General features: G+C 45.4%; 1 protein-coding gene across 1 annotated transcript in view; it reads left to right on the top strand.

Moving 5' to 3' along the window:
• Positions 1–1,069: 1,069 nt before the first annotated feature.
• Positions 1,070–25,516, top strand: part of RBM20 (RNA binding motif protein 20) — an 81,098-nt gene continuing 56,651 nt past the window's right edge. Inside the window, exons 1-2 of the mRNA XM_044236845.1 lie at positions 1,070–1,143; positions 11,476–11,598. Coding sequence (XP_044092780.1) covers positions 1,070–1,143; positions 11,476–11,598 — 197 coding nt within the window. The remainder of the gene's footprint in view (positions 1,144–11,475; positions 11,599–25,516) is intronic.

Consider the following 25,516-nt stretch of genomic DNA (forward strand, 5'->3'; position numbering starts at 1 on the left):
GCTGTAGGGGATCCTTTCCTTTTTGCCTGTGGAGAGAGAGCTTTGAAAAAAAGGAGGGAGGAGTTGGTGCTGTTTTCCACGCAATATTTGGAATTCTGGTTGTCTTTGCTCTCAATCCAAGCAGGGAGTGCAAACGAGAGCTTAGTCATCTTAAATAGTGTGTGTGTGTGTAGACAGATTCTTCAAACTTTACATGACGTCCCTGGAAAACCAGTCTGAGTGCTAAATGACACAAAAATCAGAGTTGAAAGGCAGGGAATCCTCTCATCATTGGTCTTTGCCACAGAAGTGACTTTTAAGAGACTAGATCGAGTATTTAAATTGAGAGGCAGTTGGAGCAGGATCCGTTTGGGGGTGTAGACACAGTCTTTCCCTCTGTTCACCTCAACCTCTAAGGACATTCTCCATCACAGCCTATCTCCTCTCTCATCCTCCCTCTTCTGTTTCTCCCACTCTTCGTTTCATTTGAACATCTCCCCTTTGCATCTTCTGGGTTCTGTCCCTGCAAGGTGGTTTGAGAAATAAGGGGCTTTTGGAGGCTCCATTCTGTGGTCATAGCTGTGGTTCTCAGGATATGCCCGAAAACAGACCCACCGAGGCTCTCTGTGACCTGAACCTTTTTAGAGAAAATGGCCACACCTCTGGAAACCCACAGTTCCCGACACGCCGGCTGGAACTTGACTGTGCAAGTTTTAACTTCACCAGCAGCTTGCTGACGTCCACGAAGAGCGCGTTCTCATGGAAGGGGGTTCCTTACAGTGATGGCATTTGCATGGCAGAAGCCAAGAGTGAGAGGGATCCCAGAAGGGTGGACATTGCCCAGAAGCAACCTAAAGCTCTTGTGTTTGCAATGACCAGGGTTGAAAATCTCGTGCTCTATGGCAGTTGTTTTAACCTGCTGGATGATTGTAGAGAGAATTAGCAGTAAACGAAGTTGCTCTCTAAACACGTATTTGTATTAAGATGAAGGTGGTTTCTTAAAAACTTCCGAGGATCTACTTTTTAAGCCACTGCTGCTGTTTTTGCCTCTCCTCCTTCACTGTCCCTGCCCAGCCCCCCAGGCTAGGCGATGCTTCCTCTGAGTTCCTTGCTCTGGGGCAATGGCTGCTCCTGGTGGCGTGATGCTGTTTCCCAGAGCGTCATGTGCGGCTGGTGGTTTTAGCAGCTTTGTTTTCGGTGAGCATCTCACTGGGAAACCAGCCTCAAGTCCAAGCTTGATTATGTGTCCTGTTTCTTTAATCCCTGCTCTTGCACCATCTGAATTGTATCATTGCATCAATATTAAGGGAGAGATTTGCAAAAGCCCTGTTAATTACAGGCACTCACACTTTTCTGGCCGTGAGCTTGTCTTTCTGAAATATGCAGAATAGAGTCCTGGGTATGCAGACTCAGTTCTGGGGCTATCTCAGTGCTGTAGATACACCACTAGGAAATCTTTCTGATGGATTTGTGACATATAGAATGGGTGTATGGGGGGGAGGTGAGTTAAAAATAGAACTTGGGGGCATCTGGGTGGCTCAGTGGGTTAAGCCTCTACCTTCGGCTCAGGTCATGATCTCAGGGTCCTGGGATGGAGCCCCACATCAGACTGTCTGCTCAGTGGGGAGCCTGTTTCCCCCTCTCTCTCTGCGCTTCTCTGCCTGCTTGTGATCTCTCTCTCTGTGTCAAATAAATAAATAAAAATATTTTTAAAAAGATAGAATTTGCTTTTTTTTTTTTTTTTTTGAGAAATAGAAGTAAAAGTAATTCTCAATTAGCTCTCTGGATGAAATCACTATAGCCCTGGATAAATCAATCAAGTTCATTAGACTTTAGTTGCATCGTCTGCGAACTGGGTATAGTAAGCATTTACTTGGCTATAGACAGGTCTCCGGCGAACTCATTCGTGGGTTTTTAGTTTGCTGAACACTGAGCTAAGATAGAAAAGTCTGGACATGGATTATAGTTGAAAGGGTTAAGTATGTGATTGTTGATTTTTTAAAAGCATTTTCAATTTTAAAATATGGCACACACACCCCCAAATTTTCAAAGCATGTATGCAGAGTTTAACAAATAAAGCAGACACTTGTTTAGCTATCCTGGGTCAATGAATGAGATGCTACTGGCCCCCAAAGCAACCTTCTTTCTGGGCCTGTGGGTTTGGGGAGGAACAGGAGGTGACAGATTCATCCTGCTTCATCCTAATCCCGAGTCTGTAGCCCTTGGGAACCCAGCTTAATGCAGGAAAGGGTATTCTGTAAGTCCTTACATTGAAAGCAAACTTCACCTTGCCTTCTGTCACCTGTACCCCTACAGAGTCTTCAAGACAAAAGCAACTTTGGCACTCACATAATCCCCCAAATTCTTTGGGTTCAATATTCTTCCAAAATTGGACTGGCAGGACTGTGCTATCTTTTCTACTCCTCATTGCCTTTAAGATGATTTCTACAGAGTTGTTTTCAGCCAGAGGGTTTATCTGAATATCCCACTACCTAACCTGCCTTATACAAAATAGCTATACATTTTTATTGCATAAAATGATGCATTTGTATTTAACAACGATGATATTTGCCAGTAGGAACTTTACAGGGCAAAAGGATCAAGGGGATATAGGCCCACGTTTTTACTTGCTCCAAGAGATTGGTAGTAACCATTTGGAAGACTGACCTGGCATAGACTTTGGGATAAAAACGTGAGACTTCTGATGGATGGTGGAGACCATCCTGCTTGAGGCCACTTGTTCCTTCCTCAAGGGGTAACTTCAATTGGTTGGCCAGTAAGCTGCATCCTTGCCTTAAAAAAAAAAATAGCCATCAAAGAAAGACCACTCTTAGCTGGTTCCCCAACCACCTCAGCCTGGCCCTGTGCTGCCCAGCAGTGGCCAAGATCCAGCCTCTTCAAGTCAGGGACAGCAAGGAGGGCAGCTGGCTTTGATTCAGATGGGAAAGACAGCATTAGTCAGCAGCCTCTCCTGTCATGGCCTGGGGCCCTAGCACTCCAATGTGTGTCAGCTCCTGACTCTGGCCAGGGACGAGTGGGTGCACTGGGGACAGGTTTGCGAGTCCAGTCTTTGGCCCACCCTGAACACTGCATTTTGACTAGCTGGTCTTGGATCAAGTTTTTATAACTTTAAATCCTGAATGTCAAGAATGAATCTGACCTTCTGGTCCTCCTTTCCAAAATATGGTCAGAAACCTCTGAAATTATTATAATCAACATGGGGAAAAGCCTATAAATCATTGGTTGATTCAGGAAACATTTAATGGACTTCTGTCTGGAATGCAGCATGCTGGGTCTTGTAGAGTCCTTGCCATCAGAATGCTGACAATCTTGTCCTATGCAGAGAGCTCAAAGACCTAAGAGAAAAACTGAGATTTAGAGGGGAGCCTAGGGCTGCTTGTAAATGACCTGAGATGTTTGTCTTCCCATTGATTCAGCTGATCCACCTGGTTCTGACCTTCCCCATACCTCAGTGAGTATCCCTCCCAAACCTGGACTCACATCGGTGAGACTGACCTTCCTACCTGGAGGAGGACCATCCTTGGGTCAAGGTACAAAGGTGACTGTGCTTCTCTGTTGAAGACTCAGCAAGGGACGCCTGGTTGGCTCAGCTGGTTAAGCATCTGCCTTCAGCTCAGGTCATGATCCCAGGGTCCTGGGACTGAGCCCCACATCAGGCTCCCTGCTCAGTGGGGAGCCTGCCTCTCCCTCTTCTTCCCACTCGCATTCTCTCTGCCTCTGTCTCTCTCTGTCAAATAAAAAAATTAAATCTTTAAAAAAAAAAAAAAAAGACTCAGCAAGAGACAAAGTGGAGAAAGCCTGAAGTTGGGAACCAATTCTGCTGCCTGTCACCAGGCTCCAAGCAGTTCTGGCCAACAAAACAAAAGTTAATTCATGATTTGTACATCAGAATAAACTCAATTTCCTAAAACTCATTTCAGAATGGATATTGGAGGAGAAAACTGTCGCCCCCGCTCCCCTTCTCTTGTAGCTGACTTGTTCGTGTTTCTTTCTTCTCCCGTGCGCCATTGGGAAGTGGCAGTTGGAGTTTGGTTGATAAAAAGTGCCTGTTCTTCTTGCCGGTTCTCTCACAATTCCGTTGTCCTGCCACGCTCCTCCGTTACTGAAGCTGGTGCGCCTTGTTAGCTGGTGTCACTGAGAGAGCACTTAGAGATTTAGGAAACAACTGCCTGGTGTGCCTTTAAGAGGAAACCAGCTTAAAATCAGATTTGTTTCCTTAGTAGGAACTAGACGGGACGCTGCCAAAGCTGCTCCAGGCTGCCCTTCTGTTTATTTTATTTTGTATTTTATTTTTATTTTATATTTATGCCCTTTGGATTGATTCTGAGCAGATACCACCTGCTCTTACTTTTGTCTCGTCTTTGCTTATCATTCTCCTTTCGCTGTGTGTGACCTGTTTCCACGCCCCCCTCCTCTGTATCAGCTTGCTATGAATGTTCAGTACTGTGGCACATAGTATGGTTTCCATTTCTTTTATCCGATGCTCCTCTTGTGTTTAGCCATGGGGATGATGTTTTGCTGAAAGTAATATTCTTGCCATTCAAAAAATTTTTTAAAGATTTTATTTATTAATTTGAAAGAGAGACAGAGCATGAGCAGTGGGAAGGGGAGAAGGAGAGAGAGAAGCAGACTCCCCACTGAGCAGGGATCCAGATGCAGGATTCTAACCCAGGACCCTGGGATCATGACCTGGGCAGAAGGCAGAAGCTTAACTGACTGCACCGCCCAGGTGTCCCCTTGCCATTCAAAAAAATTTTTTTAATAAGATTTCATCTATTTATTTGATAGAGAGATAGAGAGAACATGCAGGCAGAGCGGCACACACAGAAAAGCAGGTTCTCTGCTGAGCAGGGAGCTGACCTGGGGCCTGATCCCAGGGCCCTGAGATCATGACCTGAACCGAAGGCAACTGCTTTAAGTGACTGAGCCACCCAGGTGGCCCTACCATTCAAAATTTAATTGAAGTTAATAGTAAAACAATGTTGTAGTAGACTCCCTCCACCTCCTCTTCTGGAAAGGACATCAGAAAGTCTTCATAGAATATGCAGAGTATTAAAATATCAACAGATCAGGGTGCCTGGGTGACTCAGTCAGTTGAGTGTCTGACTCTTGGTTTCGGCTCAGGTCCTGATCTCAGGGTTGTGAGATTAAGCCCTGCACTGGGAGCCAAGCTCAGTGTGGAGTCTCCTTGACATTCTTTCTCTCCCTTCCCTTCTACCCTGACCCCCCTCTAAAATAATAAGTCTTAAAAAAATACCAACCAGTCCTTAAAACTTAGGATCCCAGCCTGTCATTGAGTTTTGCATATGCACACGGAGGAAAAGTGATCGCGTGTTGAAGGGTGTCTAATACATTTGAGAGTATTTGGATCTTTTGCAAAAGCAGAGGAGGGCAGTACAAGAGCTGGACCCGGCCCCGTTGACTGACTGATGGAGGCAATGAAAGGCCACTGGGTTCCTGGAGGAAAATCAGGACCAGGCTGGGTTTCAGCCACCCTGCTTCTACCCAGTACTCCCACAACACCCAGCATCCCAAATGTTCTAACTGAGGCCCATGTTTAGCTATTGTCTTGGTCCATGGGAAGATAAGTGACAGCTGTCTTGGGTGGCTGGTGTGCTCTGATCCCACAGATACAGAGTAACTCATTTATTGAACAATATTGACATGAGTTTCTGTTTGTGCCAGATACTGTTCTGGTGTTAGACATGCAGCAATAAAAAGGGCAGACAAGCTCTTTGCTCTCATGGAGATTGTATTCCAAGGCTGGGATAGGCAATCAAGTATGAAACAAATAAGGTAATTTCAGATAGAGATAAAGGTAGGATAAGGGGAGAGAGAGTCACCATATGTCCTTTAGGTTCCTGGGTCTGTGGTGGCCTCTCTGAGAGGATAACAGTAGTACAGGGACCAGAGATTGAGAAGGAGCCAATTACATGAAGATCCAAGCAATGCTGTCCAGTAGAACTTTCTGAATGCTGAAGGTGTTTTATGCTGTGTGATCCAGCTAGTCCCATGTAGTTACTGAACACTTGAAATGTGGCTAGTATGATTGAGGGACCGAGTTTTAAATTGTACTTAATATTAATAACTTAAATTTGAGAAAGTACATGTGGTTAATAGCTACCCTATTGCACAGTGCAAATCTGGAGGAAGGAACTCTTAGGCAGAGGGAACAGATTGTGCAAAGGTCCTGAGAACCCAGCATGGGATTTATGTCTGGAAGCTAGATTCAGTCTTTTAAAGAGCAACCCTGGAGGGGTGCCTGGGTGGCTCAGTCATTAAGTGTCTGCCTTTGGCTCAGGTCATGATCCCAGGGTCCTGGGTTTGAGTCCCCACATCAGGCTTCCTGCTCAGCGGGGAGCCTGCTTCTCCCTTGTCTGCTGCTCCCCCCTGCTTGTGTCCCTCTATCGGTCTCTCTCTCTGTCAAATAAAATCTTAAAAAGAAAAAAAAAAAAAGCAACCCTGGAAAACTTAAAAATGCTTCCGGCTTCTGTTTTGGGGGCCCCTGGAGAACCTAATAAGGAACAACAGTTACCCAGAAGGGAATTAAAAAACCCTGATCAACAAAGAACTGGCTTCCTTTTCTAGGAAGGGCCCATTCCCACATCGTGTGACTCACATCTCTTGACTGGTTTCCTCTGCTAATGGGTTGTGGCTGGCCTTTGTCTGTGCAGGAAGTAGCCATTCCAGGGCCGAGCTTTTCCATTCTGGGAACGAGTCCTGTCTTTGTTCTCTCCTTGCATCTTCCTGTGACAAGAGACTGAAACTTCTGCCCGGCTCTATCAAGGCGTTACTGCTGCCTTCCATCCATCCCAGGGGCCCAAGACCTCCTCTTTTCTTTTCCCCCTGTTGCTGAAGATGGTATAACTCAGCCCTGGTTATGAAGAGCAAGTGGTCTTGAGAGATTATTTGACCAGAGTTGCCTGGAGGGTGGGGGTAGGGAGTGGCCACCGCAGGGACCAGCTCTGCCTGTCCACTGTGGGTAGATTCTAGGGGGATCCACAACCTAAGGCAGAGGGCTGAAACTATAGTAGGCCCAGCTACGCGGTCTGTCAGCCTGGGCGAGCCTGATTAGTCACTAATTAGCACTCTCTTTGAACGTGCACACCCAAAAGAAAACACAGTTACTTAGCACTGCCCTAAGAATTATAGGAAACTGAGCCAAGGAGATTGAAATATTAAGTCAGAGATCAAAGACCCGAGGCCACTTTCAGGATTGTTCCGTGACCCTGCCTTTCCCTCTCTGTCCTGCCTGATGGCATTTAGGTTCTCCCTGCCCCCAGACCAGCAGCGGTTTGGGGGACAGGCCAGGAGAAAGGATAGAGGCTGTTGACTTGGAGCTGTGGCATGTGCCAAGAAGCTGTCTTCATGTTAATGACTTCAGTCTCTCTGGTGAGAAGTCAGAGGTCATAAAATGAACCTTTGTTTACCCCTGGACAACATGTCGCATGTTCTGCCTTCTTGGCGAGCAGGTGTGAAAACCCACCCAAGTTATGTGCTTTGGCCTTCGGGAAAGGATGAACATGGCCATGCCTTGCACAGATGCCTCATTTTCCCGTGTCCCTTGCCCTTGCTTTTGGCATATGGTTCTCCAGGAGAGACGTGTCTGCTATGGTAAGGGGCTGGGTTACACTCTATAATATGAAGGTGTCATTTGAAGGTCCTTATAAGCTAGATGGGCACCATTAGCCCAACTGAATTTATTTTCCCTAAAAAATTACTTCTGAAAAATAAACATTTTATTAAATAAAAATTGGACCATTCACAAAAAGAGAACGGAGAAACAAGTTACCCAAGTTTCCCCGGACTACCCCTTGTTGACATTTTGATGTGTTCTGTATTCGGTGTTGTTGTTGTTGTTGTTTTTTCTACCTAAGGGTTATTTTTGCCATTTACATGTCTGTAAGCATAATAAATATGCAATTTTGTGCACTGGTTTTTTATTTAACGTTAAAGAGTAAGTGGATAAACACTGCTTTTAATGGCCACACAGGAGGTCTGTAAGTTCCTGCGTATTTGGCACTGGAGTGTCCTGGGCCCCCAGGACTCGGCTGACTGGAGGTCACCCAGTGAGCCGGTGAGGACACCAGGCACCGACCCCGTGTTTCCCACTCCAGCTGAGTGTTCCTTCTTCTCCCTGGTTCTCAGCCTTTCTCGGCCTCCACTCCTCACACATGAGCTAGTGCCGTGTCCCTGCCTCTTGTGTCTCTTGTTCTCCTGCATGACCTCGCCCCTCCTTCCACTGAGGATCACTACACCACTGCTCTGGGGCATCTCCCCAGGAGCGGAGGCCAATGACCTCTTTCCACGGTTTACCTGAAGAAACTCAGTATCATAATGACTAGTAGGATTTGTTTGGGCCAGATTTGCCTCCTGCTTCTCCCAACCCAAGCAGTGCCCCCCGGACCTTTCTCATGCCTCACATTAATGCCAGCTCTGCAGCAGGAGAAAGAATGGCCAAAGGAAACAGGGAGAGGCTTGGCTGTCCTGCAGAGGGTTCTGGGCTGCAGTGCTCTGGGAACTGCTGGGGGCAGTGTGGACGGATGACGGAGCTCCCATTGGAAGGGTTCTGCACTTGATTTAATGCTCGAAATTCTTAAGAATTTTGGAACAAGGACCCTGCATTTTCATTTTGCATTGGGCCACACTTATTATGCAGTCAGTTCTGTTCTCATTTGACTTGGAACACATCTTACCTGCCTCATTCATCTTGTTTTATTCTGTTAGATACAATTATGACTCACCTTGTACCTTGGGGCATGTTTTAGTGGAAGGACAGGCCTTTGGGATCAAATGGTCAATATGATTGACCAAAAGAGCATAGATTGACTTTGGGACTTTAGTTACCCTGTCATTTTGGAGCCTCTGTGTTCTCATCTATAAAGTGGGCATAGTGATCTTAAATTTTTTTAAAAAGATTATTTATTTATTTATTTGACAGACAGATCACAAGTAGGCAGAGAGGCAGGTAAAGAGAGAGGAAGGGAAGAGGCTCCCCACCAAGCAGAGAGCCTGATGTGGGGCTTGATCCCAGGACCCTGGGATCATGACCTGAGCCGAAGGCAGAGGCTTTAACCCACTGAGCCACCCAGGTGCCCCATGATCTTAAATTTTTAAGACTTGTGATGATCAAGTATGTGAAGTGGGTAACATAATGCCTTGTACATCTACACTCAGTATTACCTTGTGTTCCTCCTTCCTTCCTTGCCTGGCAGTGTTGGTATACAGTAAGTGCTCAGCATGTGCTTACTACATTGCAGTTTGTGATGATCAGCTTGTGCCAACGCTTTGTGTCCTAATCTCTGGATACGAGCTCAGGTCACACAATTAGAAGGGCTCATTCTAAATACTGACTTTTCTTCTCCTACACATTTGGGGAGATGCGTGTGGTGGAGCGCTTTTTTTGTTTCTTTTCTTTTTTCGAGAGAAAGTGGGTTGAGGGGAAGGGGCAGAGTGAGAGGGGGAGAAAGAGAGAGAGAATCTTAAGCAGGCTCTATACTCAGTGTGGAGCCTGAGGCGGGGCTCAATCTCATGACCCTGAGATCATGACCTGAGCTGAAATGAAGAGTCCAGTGCTTAACTGACCCAGACGCTCCTGGTGAAGCACTTTTCAGTAAACTCTTATCCTAAGAAAATCCTGAGCATCGTGAAATAAGACAGAAACTAAAGAAGGACAAAATACGCAGTCGATGATTCAAGCTGAACCTTGTGCCTTGGGGAAACCTGGTAGATCATGGGCGGGACCCACGGCCTGAGCAGAAATGCAGTTGCAGCCAGGTTGGCTGGCTCCCTGTAGGTCAGGATCTGGGACTGGCGCCTTGGGGTGTCTGTGACTGAGTCGGGGGCAGAAAGCCAGGCTAGCCTGGGGCAGCCTGTGGGCTATGACTAAATTAGGAAGAAAGAGCCCCCAGGCTTTCGCCGGAGCTCACCGGGCAGGTGGGCAGTGCTCACGTCCCTGGTGGGCAGCTGGAAATGCACTTTGTGGATTGGCTTTCACTTTGACTTTTCAGTGGGCTGCAGGAAGGTCACAACCTGAGTCCCAGCAGAGAGAAGCTTCCCTCATGCCAGTGACCTAACCTGCCTCCTGCCCCCCTGCCTTTAGGGGTGGACATAACATAGGAGAACCCAGTGGGCTTTAATCCCTGGTCCTGTACAAGGTCTTTGGGGAAAATTTTACTTTGTAAAAAGCATAGCCTCCTGAATAATTTTGAGAGGAGATTATACTAGATACTGGGCATCACGGATGAGTACCAACCCATCCCGGCAGGACCTTCTGGTCTGAGGGCCGCTTTACACATTATGGCAGCAAGGTCCCTGTGGACAGCTGGTTTGGATTTAGAGCCTTACCAAAGGGGTAGTTTGGTTTGATGATTTAAATATTACAGGGTGAGATTTGGAAACAGAGGAGGGAAAAAATGACAGAAGAACAAGGGCTCCTGGAGAGAAGAGTGAGCAGTTTCCTAAGTGATTAAACCACAATCCAGGCAAAGCCCATCCCTGGACCCTGCGGCTCCACCAGCTCCTCCCAGAGAGGGGGTCTTGGCTTTCTTCTTCTTCTTCGTTTTGGGTCATGTTTTCTGGAAGGGCTTGAGCATTGTAGCCGTTTCTCAGTGGAGGTTCTGTTGATGTCTGGGGCTTCGTAAACCTGGGTTGCAGGGTCTTTCTTGAACGTTGCAGGATTTTGGCAGCATCCCCCAGTTTTGACAAACAAAACCCCTCCAGCACTTCGGGGGGTGGGGTGAGTTGGGGGGACTCACCATGCTGAAGAGCCGCCGCTTAGAGCAGGAGACCATCCGTTTTTCCTGTTGAAAAGCTCAGCGTTACCACTGGGCGGGGGAGCTGCTGGGTCACCTCACTCCATCTCCTGCTCCATAAACATAAAACCAAGAAGGGGCAAGCTGTTCAGGAGGTTCGCTGGCGGGGGGTCAGCGTGCCCTGCTGTCTGATGCGGCTCCATGGCTAGATGTCTTTTTGGCCACCTGCGGGACCCCAGTGTTACCCATGAAAACCCAAAGGAGAAAAACAAAACAAACAAACAAAAAATCAAGCAAGTAAGCAAACAAGCCACCATCACTCCCACCACCACCACCAGCAGCAGCAATGAAAACTAGGAAAGTAAACCGGGACAGGAGGCTTTGGGGTTTTATTAAAAGTGGGGGTGTCATAAGCACGAGACCCCCTCCCTCAGAGGCACTCAGGAGGCCCGTCTGTGCAGCGCGGGCGGGGGTGCTGATATGTGAAGAGGCTGAGAACATGTGGCATAAACACGGACTGATATTGTTTGCCATTTAACTCGGCGTGTGTAATGCAGCAGGAATGGCTCCTGGCGGCATGTGACTCCCCTTCCAGCCGGGTATGCGGTGCCCTGGGGCCGCTCTTTCTCTTTCGCTCGCTCCCTCACCCACGATCCCCCTCCTCTGCCCCTTCCCTGACTCCTGAGAGTGTAAGTGGACGCTTGTCATGACTGGCAAGCAGAAAGCTGGTAGAATGTCATTGGAATTTTCTAGGGAGGCACACACGCAACACCCAAAATGACTCCCGGCAACGCTGGCCTCAGGTGAGCGCTCCGTGCCAGGCGCCTTGGTCTTTCTCGGAAAGGTAAGGTTGCATGACTCCATCCCACCTTTCCCCAGCACAGGAAGGAAACCGAGAACCGAGGGTTTGCTTCCTATGCCCTAGTCCGGGCGGCTCTCCTGACCATGTTCTTGGCGCTAAGCATCCGTGCATGAGTATGCGATTTGTCTGTATCCCCACCCCCTCCTGTTTAAAAAAAAAATTGTAAGAAATGACTCACAATGGCAGGGTAGCATGTGACCTCAGACAGCTCCCCATGACCCCAGTGAAATCTGCGATCCCCCTGTCAGCAAGTCTAGATGCTCTTTTTACGCTGGTTACTAAACTCTTTGAGAAAGGAAAGTTGCGGGGCTGCCCAGAGACGGACTGCGTTATCACCAGACCCGGGGGCATGGAAGGGGGCATTTTCCCGAATCCTGAAACCTTACGAGGGTTGGGGGTTTCTGAAGGCTGAGGTCTTGTGTGTTGATGGCTGGAATTTGTCCCTGGAAAGGGAACCTGAAGCCATTTCAAGTGTCTTGTGTCTGTTGAGGGCAGAGTCAGGTTCACGAACCCGGAGGGGAGTGCTGTGTTAGAATTCAGAAGCTCGGGATGTTTTGCCAAGAAGGGTTTGAAGGTTGCTACCCGGCACCTCTGAAGAAGCCTTGATACGCGCTTCTGCAGCTGCGAAGGATCTTTGAGTAAAGTTATATTTCAAAACAAAGCTGTTTTAGTCGTCCCCAAGCAAGCAAGCAAGCAAGCCAGCTAGTGTATAAACATCTGCTGCGCGGGTCAGGGGACGTATTTGGACCTGAGTGTGAGGATCCGTGAGCAGGCTCAAACACAACCAAGCATGACTCACCTCGTTTCTTTATCTGATGCAATTAAAAGCAGCTTGGACACGTTGGGGAGAGGACGACTGGTTTTCTTCTTGCAAGTGTGTTAAAGCAAATCCGCACGCATAAAATGGGATGTAAAATGGCATGTGTGATGTGTCTTACCTCGTGGGAAACTTTTAGCCTTAAAAAAAAATCCATCACGTGGCATTGCCATTGGTTTCTGCCTTATATGTGTTGGAATCATGTTTTTCTTCTTTTTTTTGGCACGCCTTTGCCAAGATATCAGAAAACTGACACACGATTTTCACACACTCCCCTCCCCCCACATGCATACACTAACAGCTGCCACGTATGGTTTTGTGGAATTTGATCTTTTGAGCGAAATGACTTCCTTATTTTCCATAGGAATAGGGTAATCAATTTTACCACAGAGGACTGCGTACATGTCCCGCGTGGGCCGTTCCTAATTAGCAATGCATGGGGTAGAAGAGGAAAGCGCTGGAGAGCAGTTTTGAGGGAAAGTAAAGTCAGCCATCGACTTCTAACCATTCTTTCTTGCCTCCGCCAACGCAATTCTCAGTGTCCATGGATCTTAACCACAGGCTTAGGTTGTGGTGATCTGAGAAAATACCCAGAATGGCACGTGCAAATGGCCACATTTGACTCTTGCTGTTTTTTGCCTTTTATCCACTCTTTTTAGTAGCTTTCATATGGCCACAGCTGTGTAACATAGAGACAAAAGCCAGAAGTAACCTATATATAATATTCTCTGCCTTGGGTGGCACCTGTGTTTTGTTGTCTGTAGTCAGAAATGTGTGGGTCTTAAGGCACCAGAAACCTCCATCCACTTTGGGAAACGGATGCTTTCTCAAACAGACATTTACACGGTATACTTATAAGGTTCCAATCTTAATATTCTCATTTGAGCTAAGGCATTTAACAGAGTTAGACCGCGTACGTTCCCAGCACACACACAGGAAACATATACGCTGTACTTCACAGTGAAACCCTGAGCAAAATTTGTTCAGTGCTTCTAATTTGCCCGGCACTGAGCCAGATAGACACTCAGGAATCTGAAAGATTTTAGGATGGTGGATGATGTCTTCAAGGTGCTTATAATTTAGATGGCAGAAGCCACCCCCGGCCATTGTCCTCTGGCTCTCTGCAGCAGAGACTGTGTGGGCACTGTGGGGAAAGTCTTGCCACAAAAAATATTTATCGAGCCATGTAAAATATGCTTCGGTGTTTATAGCTAAGAGAAATTGATTGATTGCCCATTGCAATCACACAAAGGGTTTGTGACCCTTTGTGGGCTTATAAAAAGCACAGTGTTTATTCTTAAGTATAATTTAAGACAAATGGTCATGCCGCTTGTGGTGACAAAAATGGCTTGTGGGGCTCAAAGTAATGATGAACAGATCAATTCTATTCCCTTATAGACTGGCAAGCCTCAGGCTTGGCTTCTCAAAAGTTCTCCTGGGGAACCATTAAAAATCCCAATGCCTGGGGTGAATCAGAATCTCTGGAGATCTGACCCCAACATCAGTGTTTTAAAAACCCCCTGGTGATTGCAGGGCTGCCATTTGAAGTTTAATGACAAGGATGATTTGTCGAAAAAAAAATATATATATATATATATAAAAAAAAATATATATATATATATATTTTTTTTTAGCCTAGGGTGATTTCGAAAGGTGGACTTTCTCACACTGTTGCTTGACTGAAGAATTTTTGGCATTCTGGAGTCTGATTCTTTTATTCTCCACATTGGTGACCTGGTGTAAATGGAGCTGTGCTTTCTTCCTGTTCTGCAAACCACATAACATGACGCTAAGCTAATCAACGAACTAATGAGATTACCTGAGATTTTGTGAACCTTGAGGGTTTTGATTCCAGGAGGTCAAATGTTGAACGCACTTCTCGAAACCATTCTCTCTCTCTTTTTAAAGATTTATTTATTTGAGAGAGAGAGAGAGCAAGAGAGCACAAACGGGTGGGGGGGGCAAAAGAAGGAGAGAGGGAAACTGTCACAGCTCCCTGCTTAGTGCAGAGCCCAAGGTGAGGCTCCATTCCTGAACCCTGAGGTCATGACGTGACCCAAAATCAAGAGTTGAACGAATGCTTAACCCACAGAGCCACCCAGGTGCCCCAAGGATTGAGTCTCTTAAAGGAAGGTAGGTATAAGGGTAGCTGCATGTGCCCCTGAAGTTCTTTTTGCAGTGTCTGAAACCCTTATGAAAAAAGAAGGCCCTTCTTGGTGTACTGGTTGCTTGGTAGATAGAAGTGGCTTATGAAAACACAGTTGTTAGTAAGTTGTCTGTAACTCACCATGGATTCTTAGAGTTACAAGGTAGGTTTAACACATTCTAGTTTAGTGGTTCTCAACGTATAGCATCATTGTCCCCTGGACTTGTTAGAAATGCAGATTCTCAGGCTCCAACCCAGCCCTCTTGGTATAGCAACTAAGAGTGAGCCCAGCATCTGTGTTTTAAGAAGCTCTCCTGATGTCCTCCTAACTCTTAAAGTTCTGGTTTCACCGTGTCATTTTACAGACAGGTCTGTTGAGTGCGGGTTAAATGCCTCTCTCTGAAGTCATCCAGAACTGGAGGAGGGGCAGAGGCTAGAAATTCAGACGTCCCAGGGCTGAAATCTATCATGATACCATGGCCGGATGATTTTAACTTTTCCATGTGCCATAAATAACAGCTTTAAGAAGACATCCACCATCCTCAAATCATGTGGCATAAAGGAGCCTTAAAAATGTCTCATCTGACCCTCCCATTTCACAGATGAGAAAAGTAAGGTCTACAGGGTAACCGGACCATAAGGAGATGTACAGCTCTTGGTGGGAAAGTCTGTTTAATAAGTTGGTCTACTTATGACCAAAACAGTGCTACGCCCCCGACAACTACCCCACACTGCCTCTTCATATGGACGCCTATAATTTGGCTTAAGTAACATTGGTTAAAATGTCCGGGTTAATAGTTAGGGAACTCTGGGAAAAGACCAGTTATACCAACTGAGAATCTTAATTCTAAACAATTATTCTAGAATTTTATTTTGATTTAAGGTTGGTTTAAATTTTTATAACCATGCTTATGCATTTACCAGAAAAACTTCGGTGATACAAACTACTGACAATAAAGTTAGGAGAACATAGGTATCATTCTCAGAGCCCGTGTTTTATCTCAGAGTTGTGAGATTAGACACATCTCAGATCATACAATAAAACTGCATTTTCTTCAAATTTCATTAAAGGGAAAAATATGGCAACCAGTCTATTTGTTGAATATTTTAGAATTTTATACTTGATGTGGTTGGTGGTATTTACATAATTTGGACAGTGTTCAAAGACTGAATCTCATCCATGTTCTCTGCAGAACTTCCTCTTCAGAGCCTGTAGCAACATACACATGGAACATCTAGCCAGGAAGCCAAACGGAGAGTGTGACACATGACTGCTAAGTCCACACACACATACACACACACATACATGCAATGGATGTGTACATGTATAGGAGTGTTTATTGGTTCCACACCTAACCTCATGCCGGGTGCTGTGACATGAAATAGAACAATAATTCCTGCCTTCAAAATAATCACGGGGCAGCGAGGACATGAGATGAACAATTGCATAGACAATTAGGACACAAGGTGGCAGGAGCTAGGAGAGCATAATTGAGGCAAATGGAGCAGCAGGGCAAGACAGAAATTAAATGATTTTATGGTGACTGGCCAGCAACATGAATATCTGAACACGCCATATATATAACAACAGTTTCTTTAAAAGCATTTCCAGGAGCTTAACAATAGCTTAATTTGTGAGAAGTAATAATAATAAATTGTAGATGATATTATTTTACAACATTTATTGTATATCAGTCATGTGATATTATAATCGTAATAATATGTAGTATATGAATATGAATAATATATTATTAAATAATGTTCATTTTATATTTATATGTTATTATTAAATAGTATTTGATTCTTTTTTTTAAAACATTATTTGATTCTACCTGCGACATCGTCATGCTTTACCGCAAGCCTGCCCATCACGTTCACTCTCTTTCTTTTTTTTTAAATTTGACAGAGAGAGAAAGCACAAGTAGGCAGAGAGACAGACAGAGAGAGGGGGAAGCAGGCTCCCTGCTGAGTGGAGAGCCCAACGTGGGTCTTGATCCCAGGACCCTGAGACCTTGACCTGAGTGGAAGGCAGAGGCATAACCCGCTGAGTCACCCAGGCACCCCATGACCTTCACTCTTGACAATAGCTAGCCAGAGCAGACATTATCTCCATTTGACAGATGAGGAAATGAAACCTGAGGTTTATCGGATTTCAGAGGTAGAAGAGCTCTTGGAGGTCCTTTCATCTAGGTTTCTCATTCTGCATAAAAAGAGGCCTGACCAGCTTCCGGTCCCACAGGGAGTAAGCAGTGGCTGTGGTGCCTGGGTCTTCTGATTCTTCTAGGTCAGCGAGTTTTTCACACCACCACCCTGCCTGCAGCCTCACTGTGTTCAAAGAAACTACAGAGGGGCACTTGGATTGCTCAGGCAGCTGAGCGTCTGCCTTTGGCTCAGGTCATGATCCCAGGGTCCTGGGATGGAGCCCCGCATCGGGATTCCTGCTCACTGCTCCCCCCATCCCCGACTAGTGCCCTCTTTCTCTCTCTCTCAAATTCTCAAATATATAAATAAAATCTTTCCAAAAGGAAGGAAGGAAGGAGCTAACTACGGAGAATATGCATTTCTTTCTTTAGGAGAAGTATTGTTGAAACCAGTTCTACATGCTGGTTTATAAGCATACACAGGTATAGAAAAGTCTCTTAGTTTTATGCTTTTTCTTATTTAGAGAGACATAGACAGACAGATATATAGATAGACACACACATGACATATGGGTGTCCCTAGCAAGACGGAGGAATTAGATGGGCAGAGTCTCAAAGGGGACTTTGATTTTGTATAATTTTGTGGTGTTTTTTTTTTTTAAAGATTTTATTTATTTATTTGACAGGCAGAGATCACAAGTAGGCAGAGAGCAGGCAGAGAGAGAGGAAGAAGCAGGCTCCCTGCTGAGCAGAGAGCCTGATGTGGGCTCGATCCCAGAACCCTGGGATCATGACCTGAGCCGAAGGCAGAGGCTTTAACCCACTGAGCCACCCAGGCGCCCTTTTTATTTTTTTTTAGAAAAATATATCAGACAAAAATGACCATAATCATGGCATTTGTTAATTTGGGGCAATGGGCAGGTAATAAACTTGTAAAGATTTATTATATTCTTCATATTTTTATAGCTTTTAAAGTTCAAAAGAAAAATGTGAATATTAAAAATAAGTTACCACTGGCAGTACTATTGTTTTATAAAACATTTTATTTATTTATTTATTTATATTTATTTTTCGGGGAGGGCAGAGGGAGAGGATCTTAAGCAGGCTCCATGCCCAGCATGTGAGCCCGACTTGAGGCTCCGTCCGTCTCAGAACTGCGAGATCATGACCTGGGCAAAAATCAAAAGTCGGACACTTTCCCAACTGAGCCACCCAGGTGCCCCTCATTTTATAAAAGGAAGGATATTTTACAGAAAATAAATTGACACAGAAGAAGGAAAAGAAAAAAAAGGAATGCATGGTTCTTGGTGGATATGTCCATGTTCATACTGCTCTGCCGTAAGTCTTTCCTGTCGTGATGCGAGCATTGTGTGTGTTCTTGGCTCTGCATTTGCAGCATTATCAGCTCTCTTTTGCACATTTGAACACTTCTGATAACTCCACCAGGAAAGGCAGGCCTCCCTGGTCAGTTATAGAACCGCTAGCTGCCCCTTGGTGACTGCCCATCCCCTGGTTTAGAGAATCTTACTCTGACTGAAGAAACGTGGAAGAGTACCGTGGACCAAAAAGCGGGTCATTTCATAACACCAAATGTGTTATTTAAAATCACATCTTAGATTGTTAACCAAACTTATTGTGGCAATCATTTCATAGTACCTACATATATCACACCATTACATTGTACATCCTAAACTTAGACAATGTTACTATCAAATAAAGCTGGTGGGGCACCTGGCTGGCAGAGTCAGAAGAGCGTGTGACTTTTGATCTTGATATAAATAAATAAATAAATAAAATGTTTTATAAAACAATAGTACTGCCGGTAATAACTTCAAGCCCCATGTCAGGTGCAGAAATTACTTAAATAAATAAAAACATAAAGAATATATCAATAGAGCTGGGGAAAAAATGAAATACTGTGACAAATTGGGAGGAAAACCACAAAATAAACAAAATGCTTTGTATTTTAGTATCTTTAAAGAAACAAAACAAAGCCCCTGCAAAACAAATCACTCCAAAGAAAGAGAGCTAGGAATGTGGTTTGAGAAGTTCTGTTTAGTGAATATGTAAGTGGAGGATAGAATCCTGGCCTTAGAGTAAAAGGACCTTCATTCACGTCCCTTATTGGCTGAATGCCTTCAAGTGTTTTACTGGACCTTTCTTGGTCTCAGTCTTTTTAACTAAACTGGAAACGAGCATATCTGACTTAACTTCCCATTTGATTATCCTGGAAATCAGATAGCTAATGAAGTGTAAACACTGATTAGTACTTCAGCTGCTATAAACTATAAAATACCCAGTAGTGCAATTGCTGGGTGGTATAGAGTAGCTCTATTTTCAACTTTTTGAGGAATCTCCATACTGTTTTCCAGAGTGGCTGCACCAACTTGCATTCCCACCAACAGTGTAGGAGGGTTTCCCTTCTTCTGCATCCTTGTCAACACCTGTTGTTTCCTTACTTGTTAATTTTAGTCATTCTGACTGGTGTGAGGTGGTATCTCACTGTGGTTTTGATTTGTATTTCCCTGATGCCGAGTGATGTTGAGTACTTTTTCATGTGTCTCTTGGCCATTTGATGTCTTCTTTGCAGAAATATCTGTTCCTGTCTTCTGCCCATTTCTTGATTAGATTGTTTGTTCTCTGGGTGTTGAGTTTGATAAGTTCTTTATAGATTTTTGTTACTAGCCCTTTGTTTGATATGTCACTTGCTAATATCTTCTCCCATTCTGTTGGTTGTCTTCTGGTTTTGTTGACTGTTTCCTTTGCTGTGCAAAAGCTTTTGATCTTGATGAAATCAATAGTTCATTTTTGCCCTTGCTTCCCTTGCCTTTGTCAATGTTTCTAGGAAGAAGTTGCTGCGGCTGAGGTTGAAGAGGTTGCTGCCTGTGTTCTCCTCAAGGATTTTGATGGATTCCTTTCTCACATTGAGGTCCTTCATCCATTTGGAGTCTATTTTTGTCTATGGTGTAAGGAAGTGGTCCAGTTTCATTCTCCTGCATGTGTCTGTCCAATTTTCCCAGCACCATTTGTTGAAGAAAATGTCTTTTTTCCATTGGACATGCTTTCCTGCTTTGTCAAAGGTTAGGTGACCATAGAGTTGAGGGTCTATTTCTGGGCCCTCTATTCTGTTCCACTGATCTATGTGTCTGTTTTTGTGCCAGTACCATACTGTCTTGATGATTGCAGCTTTGTAATAGAGCTTGAAGTCTGGAATTGTGATGTCACCAGCTTTGGTTTTCTTTTTCAATATTCCTCTGGCTATTTGGGATCTTTTCTGGTTCCATATAAATTTTAGAAGTGTTTGTTCCATTTCTTTGAGAAAAGTTGATGGTATTTTGATAGGGATTGCATTAAATGTGTAGATTGCTCTAGGTAGCATAGACATTCTCCCAATATTTGTTCTTCCAATCCATGAGCATGGAACATTTTTCCATTTCTTTGTGTCTTCCTAACCAAACTACAGAAAGAGCCTAGATGTCCATCACAGATGAATTGATAAAGAAGAGGTGGCGCGCACACACACACACACGCACACACACACACACACACAGGAATATTATGCAGCTATCAACAAACCCAAAATCTTTTGCCATTTGCAACAACGTGGATGGAATCAGAGGCTATTATGCTAAGCAAAATAAGTCAATTTGAGAAAGACAATTACCATATGATCTCACTGATTTGAAGAATTTGAGAAGACGGAGGATCACAGAGGAAGAGAGGGAAAATGAAACAAGATGAAACCAGAGAGGGAGGCAAACCGTAAGTGACTCTTAATCTCAAGAAAATCTCAAGCAACTGAGGGTTGCTGGAGGGGCGGGGGTGGGCAGTGTGGATGGACATTGGGTATGTGCTATGTACATACATGGGTTATGTGCTATGGGGAGAGCTGTGAATTGTGTAAGACTGGTGAATCACAGACCTGTACCCCTGAAACAAATAATGCATCATATGTTAACTTAAAAATGAAAAAAAAAATTAAACTAAAGAAAATACTTCAACTAAAAAACACACAACGAAAGAGAGATGGTAAGATCATCATTTTTGTTATGAACGCCTGCAAGAGACGTCATGGTAATGTGAATCATCCCGTGGTAATGTCATAGCTGGAGCCCACACATGCGATAATGCCAGCACTGACCCAGTCCACTTGAAATTAAACACGGAGTCCTCACTAGTGATAATCCAGTAGCCCTATCGTTGCTAAGCAGATAGCACTATCAAAAAAATAAGTGTGACCTCCCTCTTCTTACGAAGGAGAAGACTTGGCAGGAATGTTGACGAGGATGTGTGCCACCGAAAGAGCTTCATTGGCCCTGAATGATGAGGCGACGTGGACTCCAGTCCCTGCTCTCCTCTAGCTTGCTGTGTGACTTGGGGTGATTCACATATTACACCAACTTCATGAAGTTCCACTTTTTTTCCCTCTGTAGAACGAGTGGGTTAAACTTATGTGATCTCTAAGCCCTCTTCTTGCCCTTAACATTTGTGATAATGAGCTAGAGTTTGAACCTTAGCCCCGATATTACCATGGTATTATCATTTTCATCTTTTTTTTTTTAAAGATCTTATTCACTTATTTGACAGAGAGAGGGAAATCACAAGTAGGTAGAGAAAGAGGGGAAAGCAGGCTCCCTGCTGAGCAGAGAGCCCGATGCGGTGCTCGATCCAGGACCCTGAGATCATGACCTGAGCCGAAGGCAGAGGCTTAACCCACTGAGCCACCCAGGAGCCCCATCATTTTCATCTTTGTAACCTGGCCTTCAGGGACTGTTTCTGTGGCTCACATCCTGACCTAGCTTCTAAGAGCATTATGGTAGAGTTAAGAATTCATGATTTGAAGTTCAGCTCCCAGGAGACAAGGGAAAGGCAGGACTCAGCAATGACCCGACCCCAGCCATTGCGCTGTATTTGATTTGACCACGTGATGAAGGTGTGACCAAACCTGGAAAACATTCTCTTCCCCGGTCATGAGCTAGCTCTCTTGCCTGGATTATATTTTATATCTCAGCACGGAAGAAGAAATGACACCTTCATTGCTTGACCAGGAAAGGGAATTGAGTCGAACTGGAAGTGAATTTAAATTCCTGGGAGATTATCTTGAAAGATACTGGGCTTGATTGCAAATGTGGCCCTTTTGGTTGACTTAGGCACTCCAGTGCTCTGGGCTATAGTTCTTGGCTCCTGTGCATTACCAGGGAGAACCTTGCTGTGTGTCCACACATGTTCGCACTGCTGAACTTCATTCAGCTGCATCCCTGTTGTTAACCCACAGCCCTTTAAGTCTGTTGTTGACTACTTACCAGGTCACCAAGCAGCTGCTGTAACTCTCTCCATTCCCCCAAGTCCCAATCCGCAGGCGTCCACCCTTATTATTACTCCCCTTCCATCCATTTGAACATCTCTTTGCATTTCCTTCTTCCATCCCTATCTGTCTCTAAGGAAGATTTGTCTCTCTGCCCAGGCAGAGCCCACCTGCCACCTGCACTGATGATAATGATGATGGTGATGGTCATACTAAAGGTGATGGTATTGGCAGTAGTAATACTGAAGAGAACAGTCATGGTGATAGTGAAGGTAAAGGTGAGAACAGTGTGATAGTAATGGCGATGGTGACAGTAATGGTGACAGTGATGGTGATGGTAATAGTAATGGTGGTTAGTAATGGTGACGGTAATAGTCATGGTCGCAGTAATCATGATGATAATAGTAATGGTGATAGTAATGGCTATAGTGATGGTGGTTGCTAACGGTTATGGTAAGGTTGATAGTAATAGTCATGGTAATGGTGATGGTAATGGTGATGGTTATGGTGATGGTAAAAAGACTAGTAGTAGAAATGGTCACTGCGACATTGCCCGGTGAAGGCTTAATGTGTGCTAGGAACCATGCAGAACAATTTACGTACACCCTGTCATTTAACCCTCAAGAAAAGCCTATAGCTTAGATACAGCTGTCCCTGCTTTAAGGACAAGGACCCTGAGGCTGAGAGAGGAGAAGTATTTGCCACCATCTCCAGCCTACAAGTAGCAAACTGGAATTCACACCCATCTTGATGCCAACTTGGAAACCTGTGCCCCTAGCCTCTGGGCCGTGCTGCTTCCCATCCCCGCCTCCACCTGGGGTGCAGAGCACAATCACATTGATATGGCTGGTACTCCATAAATGTGGCTGAACTGATTTTAACTCGTCCTACCCTGAATCCTAGTGGCAATGAGCTTACCTCCAAGGACTTGAGTCACAAATACCACTTCCTCTGTGGAGGAATGTTTTCAGAAATGGAGGGTGTGTTGTACTCACAGGAAATGTTCTCTTTCTAATAATGTTCCAGACTGTGCCACACCCAGCCCTGTGGGCAGCACTGCACCGTGTGCAGAGGGATCCGACAATGCTTTCCTTAACCTCACATCAGTCCTCATAATGTAACCAAGACAAGATTGTGACCTCTTTTCATAGATGAGGACACCGAGGCTTAGAGAGGTAGAGTCTGTCATCCACTGTGACACAGACGACAAGCCTCAAGTTAGGTCAAGAACACGCGATGCCTGATTTTCCTACCCCCGGTTCATACAGGGCAACCTGCAGCCCGATTGTCGCTGGCTGTGTACACGGGAAGGAAGACTAAGAACCATTATGTCTTTAATGAGGATCCTTTTCTTCCAGGAGGATAACTAATGCCTTTTTTAAAGCCGGTCCTTAGTATACCCAAACTGGCCTGTTTGGTGCTGAGAAACGAATGGTGTTAGTTAGAAATTGTCCCCTGGTGAGGGCTACAAGGCATTACGTCCCCTGCTCACAGGAGCCCCTGTAGGGACAGAGCAGGATCTCCATACCTGGAAAAAGGTTGTCAGGCCGCCTATACCCTGGTGGGGGACTTTTCTTCTGCCCCCCATTCACACCTGGCCTAGAGACCAGGATATGGGGCTCTTATTTCAGAAAGAGTAGGAGAGCATTCTGTGTCCCAAACCCCCAAGAAGCAGGTATCTCTGGTCAGCAGAGAGTCACAGCAAAGTGATTGCCTGAGTTTCTACTGCCGCTGGGGCCTGCCGGTCGGGGCACGTGTAGAGGAGATTAGAGAGTAACAGGGAACTCTCGAGTCAATGTGGGGCCGTGGTGGGGAACCATCTGAATTAGAAGCAGATGGTTCAGGTAGGTCGGCTTTCTTATGACATTATTATTTTCATGAAGCAAATAAAGGAAGTGCATTGATTCATGTACAGAAATGTCCAAGCGGAGGCAGGGGATGCTGGTTCAAGTCCCCCCCCGCCCCAAGAGGTCATTCTGAAGCTGCCTGTGCTGCTGTCTTTGGGCAGTGCCTTCGGGTTAGCTTGTTCTCAAGCAGCCTCTCCTTAAACACTGGCTTAAATTCAACCAGCTTAGCAACCCACGCATGACAGGACCAAAGATTGTTTCTCTCCCAGTTGCTCCAACAGAGTGTCAAGGAGTGTCCATCCCTGAGCCAGTCACTGTGGCCAGCAGGCTCTGGTTGGCTGGGCTTGTGTCACATTTCACACTGGATGAGGTTACTATCCCATTTGACAGATGAGAAAATTCTGAGTGTTGGAAAAATTTAGTGACGTTTCCTCATCATAGAACCAGTAAGAGGCAGGTAGGTGGGAGGAAGCCTGGGTCTCTGACCACAGTTTACCCTACAACCGCCTTTCACTGATAGCTGATGCGTCTTTACTCTATAGGTGGCTTAGTAAGCCCGGAATGTTTGTCTTTGTTCCAAGCTCAGGGACAGCCCTTTAGACGGCCTTTTCTTTCATTGGTTGCATTTCTCTAAAATGTCTGAGGCTTGAACACCCCCACCCCCACCCTGTGCCTTACTGTCTCTGTGCTCGCTGGAGTCAGCACACGCATCACCCTCTGGGGCGATCTGGCTCCCCCGTGCTCTCAGGAAGATTTCTCTTTGCTTCTGTCTGTGTTCCCACCACCTAGCAACTTTGCCTGGTACCTAATAGAGGCTCAGTCCACGTGGGCCAAACGAACAAACACATGAATGCCTGTTCTCTTTCTGAGCAGAGGCCCCACGGCTCCTGCCTGTGTATTGGGTGCCCTGCCCTCTTTCAAAACCGGATTGGGTACATCATGAAAATCTTGCTGAGTTTCCAGCACCGTGCCTGACTCAAACCAAGGAAAGACACTGCCTCCCTCCTTGTGCCCAAATACTAATCCGACATTGCAGCCTGCTTGGGACTCAGAATAAAATATGAAAGAGCTCTGGGACAAGTAATGAGCTCTGGGACAAATAATGAGTGTTTTCAAGCCAAGACAGCTGTTTCGTTCTCCGGTGAATACAATATGTTGCACATCCTTTCAACACTACAGAATTAAACCATTAGAAGCAGTTTTCACTTGGATCTCATGAATATCGTGGCTTTCTAAAGGCAACCGGTTCTCCTTTATGTTATATTTGGTTTTGAGAACTCTTGAGAGAAATGCTGCTTTAATTAAAAAATGCTGTCTAAGTGAGCAGGGAACCAGAGTTTTTAATATAATTATGCACGGAGAATTCTTTGTAGCAATTAATGGCTCAGAAAGGCAACCCTGGGGCCGGGGCAGTGGGGGGCGGGGGCAGTTAGCCTTGCAGAGGCCTGGGTGAGTCACAGTGGCTGTGCTGAGTGATAAGCTGTTCCCGCTCCCTGCCAGATACCCAGGCAGCAGAACTCGCTACACCGCACGCCCGCCTCCCCGGTTCACGCTTCCCCTCCTTGGCTGCAAACAGCGCCACTGCATAGTTTAAGGAGAAGAAATGCAGCAGGTGCAGAGAACTTTGCCTCTACCCCCTCCCCA

Source organism: Neovison vison, chromosome 2 (assembly GCF_020171115.1).
Source record: "Neovison vison isolate M4711 chromosome 2, ASM_NN_V1, whole genome shotgun sequence".
In the NCBI taxonomy this organism is placed as follows: Eukaryota; Metazoa; Chordata; class Mammalia; order Carnivora; family Mustelidae; genus Neogale; species Neogale vison.